General features: G+C 41.4%; 1 protein-coding gene across 2 annotated transcripts in view; it reads right to left on the bottom strand.

Annotated features, from left to right (window-relative positions):
• Positions 1-250: 250 nt before the first annotated feature.
• The window catches only part of paxip1 (PAX interacting (with transcription-activation domain) protein 1), a 42,126-nt gene continuing 25,919 nt past the window's right edge, over positions 251-16,457 (bottom strand). For both annotated transcript variants that reach the window (XM_070974454.1, XM_070974453.1), the window contains exons 14-23: positions 9,762-9,946; positions 8,967-9,010; positions 7,049-7,116; positions 6,834-6,936; positions 6,477-6,645; positions 5,968-6,068; positions 5,533-5,667; positions 5,152-5,227; positions 4,227-4,287; positions 251-567 (exon numbers count right to left, since the gene is read on the bottom strand). In XM_070974454.1, the coding sequence (XP_070830555.1) occupies positions 552-567; positions 4,227-4,287; positions 5,152-5,227; positions 5,533-5,667; positions 5,968-6,068; positions 6,477-6,645; positions 6,834-6,936; positions 7,049-7,116; positions 8,967-9,010; positions 9,762-9,946 (958 nt within the window). In that variant the 3' untranslated portion in view covers positions 251-551. The remainder of the gene's footprint in view (positions 568-4,226; positions 4,288-5,151; positions 5,228-5,532; positions 5,668-5,967; positions 6,069-6,476; positions 6,646-6,833; positions 6,937-7,048; positions 7,117-8,966; positions 9,011-9,761; positions 9,947-16,457) is intronic.

Below are 16,457 nucleotides of genomic sequence, written 5' to 3' on the forward strand. Positions count from 1 at the left end.
TGTCCTTTTCTTTAAGCAGGAATTTGGGAGTAGATTGACCTGTGAACAAAGCTCAATTACTGATTCCCAAAATGTCTTTTCCTTGTCAATTATTGAATTTGTTTGTTGTTTTTTTTTTTTTTTTTGCAAGTTTCTTACTTGAGACTTTGTTTTAAAGGCTGAGGACACTATCTATACGTAAAAATAAAATACTTGGGAGAAACTGACGTTAACTCAAACCTTTGTCAGAAAGCAAACACAGCCAAAGACATTCTTCACAAACAAATATACAGTCTTTATTCCAAAAAAGCAGCATGTATGAGCTGAAGCCTTTACACAATCTATTTGGAAAAACAGCAAAAACGTTAAAATCCTGCATAATTTAAACATTGATTTCACAAAAATAACATCAATTTATTTATTCTGAAACAGGTAACAAAAAGCTACAAAATGACTGGGAATCTATGCACAGAAATAAAAACATACAAAAGTTAATGTGGCTGGACTGTACACAGGTGGCCTCCTGGTCTGGTCCTCCTCTTATTCCTCCTGATGTCATCATTGCTTTAGCATCAAGTGAATTTATACGTGCAACTGTCAAGGAAACTGACTGGACAAAATATTCCTCCAAAATGACAACAGCTCTGTAAAGCACTGAAGCCTTCATGAAGATTGGACTGACTGCAGCACCGCTGGATTATACTGCATCAGCTGTGACTAGGTGTACCTATTAAAGTGGACACTGACCATTGTATCTAACATTACTGATGCATTTTCTCAAGCATAAAGTTTTGTTTAAGATTGCTGAATGAGCTGTTCCTATCCTCCAGTTATTGGCATTGGTTGAAGTAATCACTACAGTGAACATCATGTGTTTTTGCTGCTGCTAGTGGAAAGTAGTAATGCACCTGTAACTGATCTGAGTCTGTCTCACATTACCAACATTATCAACATGACTGTCAAAATGAAACAATATAAGCTGTGCTCACTCTGTAGCATTCGCCACCTCAAGCAGGTTTCAAGTTGAGTTTAGTCCCATGGTGAAATTGATCAGTGTAACGACATCATGCTGAGAAGTCAGCAGTAATGCAAAGACAACATTTGTTTTGCAGTAAATTGGACAAAGGTTTAAAAGCACTGTTATGGTCCTTTAATTACACAGTGATCTATCATTAGCAGATTTTAAATCCAACATGTAGATGGTGTTTTGTCTCTCGATAAGATGAAACAGCAAGATCTAAAATTTCAGCATTTACTGCTGCTTTACTGAGTCGTGCTGACCAGAGTATTGAGTGAAGTGTGGATCATTCTGTCCTCACACAGATCAGTGGGCCATATTTCTCATTTGTCCTTTTGTTACAACTCTCTACCTTTTGTAACCCAGGTATTTTGTCATACTGAAAACATTAAAAATACACACATGCATCTGTGCATATTGTGGTTCCCATGATTCCCCATCAGAGCAATCAGGCCTGTCATCCCTCATTCTTTTCATTTTAGACAACCCTGATCTTTGTTTCACAATAGGTCCCCCTCCCTGACAGCACAGGCTTTGACACCCAAAAAGTTTGGGTACCCCAAGAGATTTGAGCTCTCATAACTCTCAGGCCTTGATCAGCTTGTTTGGGCTATGGCTTAATCAGACATAATTAGGAAAGGCCAAATGATGCAAATGTCAAAGCTTTATTGCTGTAACTCCTCAAACCTTGTCTCAACAATCAGCAGCCATGGCTGCTCTAAGCAGCTCCCAAGCACTCTGAAAATTAAAATAACTGATGCCCACAAAGCAGATGAAGGTGGTAAGATAGCAAGTGTTTTCAAGCCATTTCCTCAGTTTATAATGTAATTAGGTAGTTAACAGGAAAGTTAATAGTTTAGACCTTCACGGTCTAGTTTAGATCTGAAGACCAAGAAAATTCTCTGAGAGAACTGTTCGTAGGATTGCTAGACAGCCAAATCAAAACCCCTGTTTGACTGCAAAAGACTTTCATGAAGATTTAGTAGACTCTGGAGAAGTGGTGCACTGTTCTACTGTGCAGCTACACCTGAACAAATATGACCTTAATGGAGTCTTCAGAAGAAACCCTTTCCTGCATCTTCACCTCAAAATTCAGCATCAGGAATTCACAAAGGAACAGCTTAGCAAGCCTGATGCATTTTGGAATTTTATGCTGATAATGGTAAAAAAAGAACATTTTGGGCCACAATGAGAAAGTTTTGGGGAAAAAAATGGTGCAGAATTTTACGAAAGAAAACCTCTCCAACTGTGAAGCACGGGGGTGGATCATTCATGTTTTGGCCTTGTGTTGCAGCCAGAGGTGCGGGGAACATTTCACTGGTGGAGGGATGAATGGCCTCAATACCAGCAAATTCTGGAAGCAAAAAGCTGAAGATAGGATGAGGATGGCTTCTGCAGCAGGATAATTATCCTAAACACACCTCAAAATCCACAATGGTCTACCTCAAGAGACAAGCTGAAGGTTTTTCCACAGCCCTCACAGACCCCCGAGCTGCACATTATTAAAAATCTGTTGGTTAAAAAAAGGGGTGCATGCAAGACAGCCAATAATCTCACAGAATGAGAAACCTTTTAAGGGAAGAATAGGCAATAATCACCCCAAATAAGAACTGAAAGCTGGCTACAACACGTGCTTACAAGCTGTGGTACTGGTATTGGAATTTCCCCTTGCGGGACTAATAAAGGTAATATTGAATTGAATTGTACTTGTACTTCAGGTCCTCTTTTACTGGCTTAGCTAAGTACCCAAACATGCATGCCACTTCACATACATGAAAACACACACACACAGGCTGTCAAAATGTGCCCAAAATGACGTTTGAATGTTCCTTCTTAAAAAAAACAACCTTAGTGGTTGGAACCATTCGAATATCTATTCAATATACCTTTTATTAGTCCCACAAGGGGAAATTCCAAAAATATTTTTGTGCATTATGTCTAAAACCAATACGAGACATCCTACTCTCAACATAAACATGTCTTTTTAAGTTCTATACACCTACACATTACAAAATAAATAGATAAAATAATGTTCCATAACGTGTTGTTAAATTATGCACTTGTTTCAGCTTGACCTACATTTCCTTTTCAATCAGTGAAAGTGATGTAGTGTGCAGAGTTTCCAATTGCCAACAAGTGTCAGTCCACATGTCCTAGAAGACGACAACGTGCCAGACAAACGGGATAGAATTACAGTTAAATATAATCTGATGATGGTCCCTATTTTCCCATGCTTTTTTTGTCCAAGTGACTAGTGACAAGCTTTCTCTATTGTGTGAACATGGCCACCAGCAGACACGAAATGGGCTGCAATGTAATCCCTCTGTCGATGTATATCCACTAAGAGTGTTTTTGCCACTGACAGGCTCAGATTACTATAATATTACTACTATATACACAATATATCATCTGATACCATTATGGAGGATCCCACCCAGAAACAGCTGTTATATCACTCTCATCATAGTCGCCAGACTTCATTAACAGGAACAGTAATTTTAGCGTTGAACAACATACTTCATTCAAACGGAACAAAAACAATATAAAACTCACAAAAACCTTCTTGGTTTATCTTTTACTGTTCCAACAATCATCACTAACTCTGGTTTGGTTGAAATAAGCTCTAAATCCACCAAATCAGGAGAGGAGGGTGAGAAAGGGCAGACATCAGAGAAGCAGCATGAAGAGCTGGAATATTTTCACATCTTACCCAGTTTCTGTGTGCTGTGCTCCTGCTCCATACTGGAAAAAAAAATTCATTGTACTGTCTCCATTAGTCGCTTGGATACGCAAACGTGGGAAAAAGGAGAACTCTGCACACACTGTCACTTCCATTGCTTGAAAATGAAGGTCAAGCAGAAACTAGTGAATAATTCAACAACACGGTAAAGGACATTACTTTATTTATTTATGTTATAATCTGTAGATATGAAGATCTTTTAAAAGACATGTTCATGTTGAAACAATATACCAATAGTCAGTCCTTCAATACATTAGTTTTCCCTCTTATGGACATAACGCTCAAAAATAAATATTCAAATGACTTGAACCTAAGTGTTTTTTAGAAGAAATAATCAAATGTCCACATTTGGCCAATTTAGAAAGTGACTGACTGCAATCCATAAGTGCTACCACGTTGAAATGAAGACAGCAGAAGTGATGCAGAGATAGCAATTACTATCCAATAAGAAGCCTTTTGTCATGAGCTATCACTGGCTGGAAAGGATATGAGTCATAGTTGAGTTTCTGGGTGAGAACTCCCGTCAAGATGAACTCAGCATTGTGGACATCTGGACCACAGAGACAGAAGAGCACATCAGTGACACAAAACACATCAGTGCAAGTTCTAAATATAATGGTTTCCAGGCACATAGTTCATTTCGTTCTGCTAGTCACCTTGTATTGTGTGTTTAAAGGTACCCTGAGGAGTTTTTGACCACAAGTAATGCTGTGGAGCCATGTCTAGAGTGGCTCCCTCTTTTGTTTGCATTGCAAGCACACAAGGATGCACACGCACATTCAACTGAGTGACATATCCTCCCATTACTCATTAATGCAACAAGAAACATAGCAAGGTGCCAACAAAGGCAGAGAGGAAGAAGACTGCCAGCTAGTAAACATGGCAGTAAATGATGTAGAATAGAAAATATCTCTTATAAACGGCATTGTAAATGTTTTATGAGGGTGAAAAAGATTCCATACGTTTGTTAGACCTCAAAGATACACACAAGGTGTAACACTGATGTAACTTTAGTTTGCTTTAAAGAAAATTCCACATGGCACCTTTGACAGAGTTGGAAATTATATGACCAGTGTTTTAATACACTTCTAAGTGTATAGGAGAATGTATGGTGGCCACAAAAAATGCAAAAGGGCCTCTATAGAGCCTGTATCTGGTTTGTCCATTCTGAGCTACTATAGAAACATGGTGGTGCAACATGGCAACTCTGTAGATAGAAAGGGCTCATTATTAGGTTCTTATTTTCAGGTGACTATACACTAATGAAAACATAATTATGAATATTATATTTCATTTCTGACAAATAGATACCTCTAAATCCTCCACACTGGACCTTTAAACAGGAGAAAGACTGTGTGTGTGTGTGTGTGTGTGTGTGTGTGTGTGTGTGTGTGTGTGTGTGTGTGTACCTTACCAATGTTTTTCAAGAAGTACTCTCTACAGAGGTGGAGGTCGTTGTCACAGGATATTAAGACTATCTCTGGAAGGTTCTGCATTAAAAAGACCAACATGAAATAAAAATAAAGCCAGACTTCTGTCAAATAGCCAGAGCTACTTTAGTAATTCTTTTTGCACAGTGTTTTATTTTGAAAATTATTATTATCATCATTCCTGAACTGCATCACCTACCAGCAGCTGTGAGGACTCTAGATAAAGAAACACTCTGGGGCCTTTCAAACCATTATAAACCAACAGTTATTATACCAAGCTAATTTTGTTGCATGTCAAAGACTTGTTTTAAGGACATACACATAACAGTAGACAGGCAGATACAATTACAGCTATTTTCAGGGACCTTGTTCTGTTTATGCTCCATGATCTTTCTGTACGAGGGCTGTTTGGCCAGCAGCTTTCCTCCAGCACTCTCCAGGATGGATTTCATGGTGCTGAGGCTGGGGCAGATCCCTGGGGTGAGGTAGAAGTACTTCCCCTACATCACCCATCGCATGACAGAGACACACAAGGAGAGAGACAAGCAGCGAAGGACAGATAGTCAGAAGGACAGAGACAAAATCCATTCACCAGAACCAAACCACTTTTTCACAACTCTAGTATTCCAGTATTTAAACCAGTGGTCTATGACAATTACATATATAAAAAATATAGTACGTTCTTGCATGAATCATTCCTTCTATTGGGTTAGTGCTGCAGTCCTACCAATTTCAGTGTGTGTGTGTGTGTGTGTGTGTGTGTGTGTGTGTGTGTGTGTGTGTGTGAAGCTTTTTTGTACCTTGAAGAGTGGTGCACTGTTGGCTCTCTTTAATGACTCCTCCAAACTGAAGCCAAACAACACCTCTGCCTCTGCATCCCTCAGAATGTAACTCTGCTCATCTGCAAAACACACACACACACACACACACACACACACACACACACACACACACACACACACACACACACACACACACACACACACACACACACACACACACACACACACACACACACACACACAGAAGACTAAGTCCCTACTGATTGAAACAATACACATTAATTTATTTGTCCAGCAATGGGGAAAAGGTTGTACTGCAAAAATAAGACGGTAAAACATAAGCAACTTTTAATTTCTATTTTTTAATGTCACACATACTAATTCTTTTCAGTAGGAGATGAATAGCCACTTCAACTGTTCTACATAAATGGTAGTAAGAAACTGATCAGTGGAGCAACAAAATGGAAAGCCTTTTTGTACATTTTTTGATACATTTTGTGACATGAAACACTCAAACACACACATACCCACAAACTTCTGGCTCCTCCAGCTCTCCTCCAGCCACTCTGGGCTGACAATGTGTTTGACCACAGACATGGCAGTGAGGAACTTGACGGTGCGAGTCACCTTAGTGGCCACTAGGTGAGTGACTTTCTGACTGCTGTCTGCTACCTCACCACCTAAAGCATGTAACCTCTGCAGGGGGGGGGAGAGATGAGGACAGACACCATCAAACACTGAGAAGATGTAGTAGCAGGAGAGCATGGAGAAGCTAATGTTGACATTCTAAAAACAGACAGCTAGTGACCTAATTCAAGTACTTGATTACGAAGTGTAACATTAACATTCTGTTTCATGGTTTGCTTTGTGAAGTATGACTTTACCTTTGTATACTGCTGTACTTGTGTGGGCTCAAAGCCTGTGAACATGACTCGAGGAGTTGACTCTGGAGGAAGCCTCTTACTGGGGGACTGAATCTCCTCCAGTCTGTGCACATGAAATTGTACATTCACTCACAATATCATCATTACATGGTAATCTGAACAGCTAATATTTGGTCCAAGTATAAAAAGCCTACACCCAGATTTGCTCTACTGACCTGGCCTTCTTGTTTGCAGGCTGGTTCGTGGAGTCAGTCATCTTCTGCTTCTGGAGCAGCTGGAGACTCTAAACGCCACACAAACATTACAGAGACACAATCAGATGAGCCAACACATCCATAAAAGTAAAGTAGTGCAGCATCTGCCATTTGCTGCCTGTTTGATCTCTTCTATCTGTACTAACGGAACAAGTTTAAGCTACAGAATATGTAAAACATCAACCTCGTTCTATCAAACTGATACAGAGATGCACAGCACATGCAACCAGAGGTCAGTCTCTAATGGTGGAGCAGGTAACTGAGCTGAGAAAGGTAGGGAGTGCCAGCAGTGGGGACAACGTACCAGGACTCGTTAGGAGTAGTTTGGGTTTGGTCTCAATTATAAAGGTCAGCCAGCCAAAATGAACAAAGCCATGTGCACGCCTCAAGAAAGTTGTGGTTAAAGAGCAAACACATCAAAACGCATCATCTATTAGCTACTGCAAAAGCAAAGCCATCATAAAAAAGTAGCCCAGCTGCAGGCTCTCCAACATCAGCCATCAAACCCACAATGAGCCTATGTCAACCAACACAGAGGGTGCTTTCGCTGAATCAAGAACAGGAACAGCTAAAAATGGCAAATTTGCAAAGAGGTAACAGCAAGATATAGTGCTGGGCGGTATGACCAAAAATGTATATCACTGTATTTTTCAAAATTATAACGGTTTCACACTATATGACGGTATTTTTTTCTTTCATCTGGAAGACAGTAGAAAATTAAAATTTTTATCTCTGCCAAAAATAAAACAAAAAACATTATTTAGAGTGAAAACCACCTTTAAATCATGCTATAGTAGCCTAATTCATCTAGGAATTAGTAAAGTAATATCTGATGAATAACTGTGTAAAAGTGCATGCTGAGCAGTTTTACAGATGTTTTAAAAACAGATGTTTTTTTTGTTTCATCCAAAAAACTATATACTTTCCCTTGTTTTCAACCTGTGTGAGTGTGACATAGTTGATCAGGTGTTTTTCAGATTTTTAGTCATTTATTTATTTATTTTTTTTTTTTTTTTCAGATTTCACCATCACTCATCAGAGATGAGTGTGGTATATTCCAAGTCTGATATCTGATATAAAGCAAACTTAAGGTCTACATTTTTAATCTGGTTTTTCACTGAACCTTCTTTATCTTATTTATTTACCTTTCCTTTGTTCATTTGTTTGAGCCTTTTTCTTCTATCTTTATTTTCTTAATTGTTTCCCGGTTCTGGTTTTACTTCATCACACCTCCTCTTAGTGGTTTAACTATTTTATTCTCTCATTATTTTTAATCTTTATTTTTCTTTTAGCACCCCACCTTACACTTCAGGTTTTAATCACATTATTTATAATGACTTTATTTTATCATTTATCTATTATCTTTTATTCATTTTTAATATCTTTTACTGTATTTTATTGGGTTATTATGACTGCTTCCATTTTTATCCTGCCTCTGGTGTTCCCTCATTACAGATTCATGAAAAGTTAGGATAGTTTCCTGTTGTTGTATGGTCAGTGTTTTCAATACAGTAATTTAACGTTTGTACATGGATGGATGTGCTGGTGGTCAAGATGGGAACATTTTGCTTGTTTTGTTTTTTTTTTCTTGTGTGTTTTTATTACACAAAGCACTTTGTGTTGCACTGGTATGTATGAAAAGTGATATACACATAAAAAGGTAACAAAAAGAAAAACATGCCTCATGTAAATCCACACTGACACAGATCTTTTGTCAGCACAGTAAATATTTTTCTGGCGAAGCAATGAAAGGCTGCTCCTGCATGGGGGTAAAATGCAACTGAAGAGCTCACTGATGTCTGAGCCATTTTTGACACAGCAAAAAGAAGACAAGCCTGCAGCACACAGCAGCATTTTTCTCATGACTCAAGAAACTCACCGTCAAAGCTTCAGGAGATACTTTGACCGGCATTCTCCAGGCAGCTGCAGAAAAAAACAAGCCAATGCAAGACACTTTTATTCATACATATACCCACGCATGCATGCACACCTAGGCAATTACAACTGATACTACTACTGATGTTTGAACATTCTTTAAATATTAAGGCAGTTTCTCATACCTAAGTACTCATACTCGTGCTGTGTATAAATACATACACATATATGTTGTTAACATATTATACTTGCTGACAGCTTTCCAGTGGGCTAATCCACAAACAGCTGTGCAGTCATAAAAAATCCTCCAAAGATACTGCCTGTCTGTCTCATTGTGAGAGATTTCCTCCCTTCCATTATTCTATTAATATTGCCAACTCTCACATAATAAAACTCAATATCCAACACAAAATAACCTTCTGTGTTGATTAGGGTTGTCCCGATCCAATCACGTGATCGGAAATTGGGGCCGATCGCATGACTGCAGACTTGGTCGGTTCGGACATTATGTCCCGATCAGGTATCAGATAAATAATATATATACATATGTATATTTATTGTTATTTTTAATCACATTTACAATATATGGGCTAGTGATTAAAAATAAATGAGAATAAAATAGCATTTATTAACTACCAACATTTACAGGCCAGGTCTGTAAATGTAAAATAAGGGACATCCTGTATCCTGTTTGCTCTTAGTTCTTTTCATAATGTTTTATAGAAGTATCAAATGGGTCTCGGTATTGGGACATCGGGACATCCCTAGTGTTGATCATGGTAAAGTCAGACGTACATACCCAGGAGGTTCTGGACCAGCTGTGGGTTTGGCACAAGTGGTTCAGGGTGTGTGTAGATAGAGTATCTGCTGTGTTGAATCTGTCTCAATGCTTCAAAGTTGCCAAGCAGTATATCACACAGCCACTGGGCATTCACACATGGGATCTTCCACTCTTTGGCTTTCTCATATTTAAGCCCACTGGGTCTGGAGAGAGATCAACAAGAAGACGTTATCACCAACAGATCTGCCAACCTTGTCAAAATATTTTGAGTACCACTTGTGTTGTGCGGCTTTTTTTGCAGACTTTTGTAACTCCTTTGCTTTGCATGCAGTAAATTCCCCATTCACTGGCTGGAAATCAGTTATAAAAAACAATAAAACCTATATTTTTGATGACAATACCTTTAATAAAGAAAATATAGACATATTGCACTCTGTAATTACATTCTTTAACAATTTCTTAACATAAATATCTGAACCTATCAACAGAAAAGCAAAAAATTCTATGTCCTTCTAAGCCATGTATATACTATATCATGACAGCCTTTCAATGGAACACAGAAACACTTTCAAAACATGAAAATGCTGTTAACAAACCAGGGTAACTATATCATTTACATTTTTTTTTTAAATGCCCTTTTAACTATATTTTTTGCATCAGTCATCACTCCTTCCTAGAGTGGAATTTGCTCTGGACTGTTTTGCCTCATAGGTTGCTGACTTTGCCTTCTTTAATAGAGCATCACTGAAACCCCCATGTGACAGATGGTCCCTTTTGCAGCCATGCTCACCTTTCTTGTCACCAAATCACTGATCATGTCAGTGCTCAGGCTAGCCCTGTACTGTTTCTTGTTTTTGCTGACATGGCTGAAAATCCTTTCGCAATCAGCATTGCTGTGGAAGATAACCAGTATCCCTAGCTTGACTGCTGAAAGGTTGGAGAAGATCTCCTGTCCTCCTCTCTTCAAATGACCAATATCAACCCAGGCTTCATCGGCACGCTTGCTGAGGATGCTGTCCTCAAAGCTGCTGGTTTGATACATTCGAAACTCGTCTTCCATTTGATCCACAGTGACCTCTTCAGGCAGAATAGAAGGAAAGTGGCTAATGAAGAACCGGAGAGAAGAGAATTTCACTGACTGCCTCTTGGTAATATCTGCCACAACAGCATGCATCAGCAGCTTATCCCCAAATGGAAATTTGGAAACCATGTAGTCAGCTGCAGATGAAAAGAAATTCCTCACATCTCTGAAGAATGGCTTAAGCTCTAGTTTACCCTGACTTTGGATAAAGGTCTGAGTGTCATGGTCAACTGAGAATTCCTCATCAGGTAGCTGGTTTTCCCTTGCACTGTACAGTGTTGGCTTAATACCTCTACCAATTTCATCCATCATGGTGATCACATGCCCAGGCTTACAGAACAAAAACAATACCTTTTGCAGCTCCAAAGTTGGAAGCAGTATATGTATGCATGGCTCCTCTTTTTGGAGTATTTGGTTGCTAATGTCAAAAATAGGTATTGTTCTTTTCAAAAAGAGTAAATACACCTTTGACATTGGGTTGGTGAGGAACTGATATATTTTCTCAGGTTTTGACAGATCTGTTCTCTCGTCTTTCTTGGCTCTTTCTGGGTTTTGTTTTGTTTTGTTTTTTCGTTTTCAGCTCTCTTTCCAATTTCACTTTGTTTGAAGAATTTGGTTAAATCAAATTCTGCAGCAAGGTGTGCAGGAGCTTTTGATGCACTGGTAAGTGTAGCTTCACGCTTCTGTGCAGGACCAGATGGAGGTGTTGGCAGCTTTGGTGGGACAGAGGAGGAGACCTTGGGCTGCATTGTAGGCATGCTGGTGGAGGAGAGTGTTGCTTTAGGCTTATGAGTAAGACCATATTGAGCCTTGAGCAACTTGGAGGAAGATGAGGGTCCTGTCTTCTTTTTCTTGCCTGCCCCCATCTCATTCTCAAAGAAAAGAGTGAGACTGTCCCACTGTTGCAGTAGGCGGTTCACACACTGCCCCAGAGACAGCCATCTTGTGGAGGACATTTTGAGAATTTTCCTCACATCTGCATCACACATGATCTGTATGTCACGCAGACTTGACTTCCTCTTACTGCTTTTGTCCAGATAATAATAAATTGTAACAAGAAAGTATTCAATGTTCACACTGAGCTGCCTGGTTGCCCTCTCTGCAGCAAGGTGTATCAGGTGGCAAGCACATCCAACTTGCTAGATGTGTGGACTCTGAGCCTTCAAAAAATCTGCTACACCTTTCACCAAGCCTTGCATGACTGCAGCATTGTCAGCTGCAAAGCTGACACAGTCTGACCATGGTATGCCTCTCTTCTTTAGTTCACTGTCAAGCAATTCAAATATTGCTCTCCTGGTAGACTCCCTTGATTCACAAATGTTGAGTAACATCACAGTGACCCTCCCAAGACTGGGATCAAAACTCCTCACCACAATAGGGTACATTTTTATGTCTATGTATATCTGTGCTCCCATCTGTAGCAAGGCTGTATGGGGACCGCTTCATTATTTCTGTGATGTAGTCAGTATCATTCCTAGCCAATGTTTTTACAATGGTGGCTGTCTTTGTTCTGGCACAGCCCTATTGTTTGGCTATCTCACTGCTTGGAAACATCTTCCTGAACAGTGGTCCGGCATGGTCTGCAGCAGATAATTGCAAGTTATGTTCTACAATGAACGTGGTGAACATAGTCTCTGCCCGAATTGGTCTCAAACCACTCGCTTGATGGAAAAACGATTGAATTTTAGGGACAGTATCTGTACTGACCACAATCTTTAAATGATTTTTGCCCTCCACATGGTGTCGACAGTCTTCAAAACCCGCACGCACGCACGCACGCACGCACGCACGCACGCACGCACGCTAGGGTTGGGCGGTAATCCGGTAATAAGGTATCCCGCGGTATCTAAAAATAGCTTGTTCATAGTTCTTATTTTGACTAGTTAAGTGATAGACATTTTTTACAATCACAATTTTTTACAATCACTTGCTTTCATTATATGATATGTGTGCTTATACAAGCTGATAGCCACAAGTTAACTGCATGGAATTATTTCAATACTTATTTAATTAAAATTAATTAAAAATATTTTAATGTGCATTTAATTAAAATGGCAATAATTTATTTTGTATATTGCAATAGGTGTTTTTGTTTTCAAGAATGTAATAATTAAATTGGCTTACAGCACATATGCACACATCACTGGGGCTAATTTATATATTACCTGCAGGTCCCTGGTGGCTTATGTCGACATCATAATTGCACACTGTGCAAAATGCATGATGAGGAACTTTAGAGGGTCGTAAGCATGGCCACTGTTCTTGATATATCCTCAAAAACTTCTGGGGGACATGGACCCACTTCTTTTTGGCAGGTCTGCTGCCTGTCCTCGTCTTCCTCATATGCCATGATAGTGGTTACAAAACTTGCTGCAAAAGTTAAAGGCTAAAATACACACACTAACACACACACACACACACACACACACATACATACACACACACACACACACACACACACACACACACACACACACACACACACACACACACACACACACACACGCACCGCTGGCTCTTCTTTCTCTTTTTTCTTTGAGGATGCATTGGGGTCATTAGGGGAACATGATTGATAGATTTGCTGAGAAAAAAACCTCGCAAATCTTTTTTTTATATATATATTTTTTTTTTCATTTTTTCACTTAGACTTCGGCGCGAATGTTTCCACATGAAAGTAACGTTAAAGTTACACGTAACGGTTCACATTTACCAAAAGCTGGCAGGTCCGCTGACACACAGACACAGACACACAGAGACAGAGAAACAAACAAACAAACAAACAAACACGCACGCACGCACGCACGCACGCACGCACGCACGCACACTAGGGTTGGGCGGTAATCCGGTAATAAGGTATTCCGTGGTATCTAAAAATAGCAACAGTATCAGTTTCATTACCGTCATTAAATAAATGCTGTGCATATAGGTCTATAGGGGTCTAACATAATTGTAGCATCGTCATAACTAAAATGAAGTCCACTCCGTTCAGTGTATCTGGTTGAATTTTTACTTGAGAAATAGGTGACTGTGCAAAATTACATGCTAAAAAAATGAACCTGAGCAGTTTTCAACTCCTCTGTTGAAAACACTTTTTCAGCTTTTTTTCCTGCTTGCTATTGTTCTTAGCTCTCATAAAAGGACGAAATGCAAATAAAACTGTAAAATAACACTTCGGACTGCTCAGCAGAGTCCTCTGTGAGTGCTCTGCTCATTCACGAGACAGAGCGGTGAAACTAACTACGTGTTTACGCTGGTCAATAGCTCAGCGACCTGCCCAAATTCACCATAGAAACACCAATGACGATCCAGAAGGAAGTAACGAAATGTTATGAATATAACTTCTGTTCCCTGAAGGAGAGGAACGAGGTACAACACATATTGTATGGGATATCACGCCCCCGCGTGGCCTGACTGAAGAGACCTCTATTCACGCCTTTATGGCAGATGACCTGTGGTGACGTATGTGAAGCCCCGCCTGCACATATATACGTGCACTACCACAGTCATCCTTCACTTCGATAGCCGCTCTTCACCGAGCCCAGCTGCGCAGCGGGGCAACATAGTGTTGTACCTCGTTCCTCTCCTTCAGGGAACAGAAGTTATATTCATAACATTTCGTTCCCTTTCAGTCGATTCACTCGGTACAACACATATTGTATGGGACATGTATACACACCCCGCAGAGCAGCCACCGAATCGGAGCCGAACCTCCAATACTCTAGTGCATCATAGACCCAGCAGAAAGGACAGAGTGAGCCACTGAAGGGGCTGTCACGTCCAAACGATAAAACCGAACAAAAGTGTGCGGTGATGACCAACTGGCTGCAGTGCAGATATCACTCACAGAAACCCCTTTAAACAAGGCCCATGAGACCGCCATGCCCCTGGTTGAATGCGCCCTCACACCTTGGGGCAACGGAAGACCCCTGCTGCTGTATGCTTGGGAGATAGCCTCCACAATCCAGTGGGAAAGCCGCTGTTTAGACAGCGCTTTACCCTTGGCTGGATTAGCAAAACAGACAAACAACTGGTCACATAAACGCACACCCTGGGTGCGGTCTATGTAAGTGCGTAGTGCACGCACAGGGCACAAGGAATGTAACCTCCTCTGCTCCTCAGATGCAAAAGGAGGGGGGCAGAAGCTCAAGAGCTCAAACGCCATAGAGCTATAGGCTGCGGGGATAATCTTAGGCAAATACGCCGCATTAGGGCGCAGTGTAACCTTAGATCCATCCTGAGTGAACTGGGTACAAGAGGGATGCACAGACAGAGCATGAAGGTCGCCCACTCGCTTTGCAGAAGTCAAAGCAAGTAGCAATGCAGTCTTGTATGAAAGAAATTTCATATCTGCAGAGTCAATAGGCTCAAATGGGGGTCCACAAAGAGCCTCAAGCACCAACGCTAAATCCCATGAGGGAGCGCTGGGTTTAAACACAGGCCTCAGCCTGCGAACTCCCTTCAGGAAGCGCATAGCAAGAGGGTGAGTGCCTGGTGTCACTCCCTCAAAACCAACGTGGCATGCAGATATAGCTGCCAAATAGACCTTAATCGTGGAGAAAGAGAGACCCCTATCCAGCAGCTCCTGAAGGAATGTCAAAACATCCACAATAGAGCACTGAAATTGGAGCACATTTCGGTCCTGACACCACTGCTCAAATGCCTGCCATTTGTAGGCATATAGGCCCCTAGTTGATGATGCCCTCGCACTCTGGATCGTCGCCACCACGTTTGGGGGCAGACCCTGAGCCATTAAATTGGACCTCTCAACAGGTAAGCATGTAGTCGCCACAGATCTGGGCGTGGGTGAATCACCTCTCCTCCCGCCTGGGAAAGGAGGTCCCTGCGAAGAGGGAGCTGCCAGGGCCTTGCAGCTAGCAGACTGATTATCTCCGCATACCATGACTTCACCGGCCAGCGAGGGGCCACCAGAATCAGGGAGAGCCCCTGCCGGCGCACCCTCTCCAGAACAGACACAATCATTTCCACTGGGGGAAATGCATACAGCAGCGTGTTGGGCCATGTGTGCGCCAGCACATCTGTTCCCAGGGGAGCACTGCGGTCTGTTATGGAGAAGAACAGGGGACAGTGGGTATTTGCTCTGGAGGCAAAAAGATCCACTTCTGCCCTGCCGAAGCGATCCCATATTTGCGACACCACCAGTGGGTGCAATCTCCACTCCCTCACCAGAGGACCTCCCCTGGAGAGAAGGTCTGGTCCCAGGTTCGAGTGCCCTGGAACATGCGTGGCTCTGAGAGACAGAAAATGAGTACTGCACCAGAGCAACAGAGAGTGAGCCAGTTTCAACAGGGGAAGGGAGCGTGTCCCTCCTTGCTTGTTTATGTAGGAAACCACGGTTGTGTTGTCCGTCCTGATCAGGACATGATGGCCTGTCAGAATGGGACGAAAATGCTTCAGAGCTAAAAGGGTCGCTAATAGCTCCAGGCAGTTGATGTGGAGCCTGCACTGTGCTGGCGTCCAAACCCCTCTCGCTGCTGCGCCCTCACACAGCGCCCCCACCCCCTCAGGGATGCATCTGTGGACACCACCTTGCGGAAAAACACCCTCCCTATAGGAGACCCTCGTTGTAGTAAACCGGGTTCTCTCCACGGGAGAAGAGCCGACACATAAGACGG

The sequence above is a fragment of the Chaetodon trifascialis genome, chromosome 11, assembly GCF_039877785.1.
Source record: "Chaetodon trifascialis isolate fChaTrf1 chromosome 11, fChaTrf1.hap1, whole genome shotgun sequence".
In the NCBI taxonomy this organism is placed as follows: Eukaryota; Metazoa; Chordata; class Actinopteri; order Chaetodontiformes; family Chaetodontidae; genus Chaetodon; species Chaetodon trifascialis.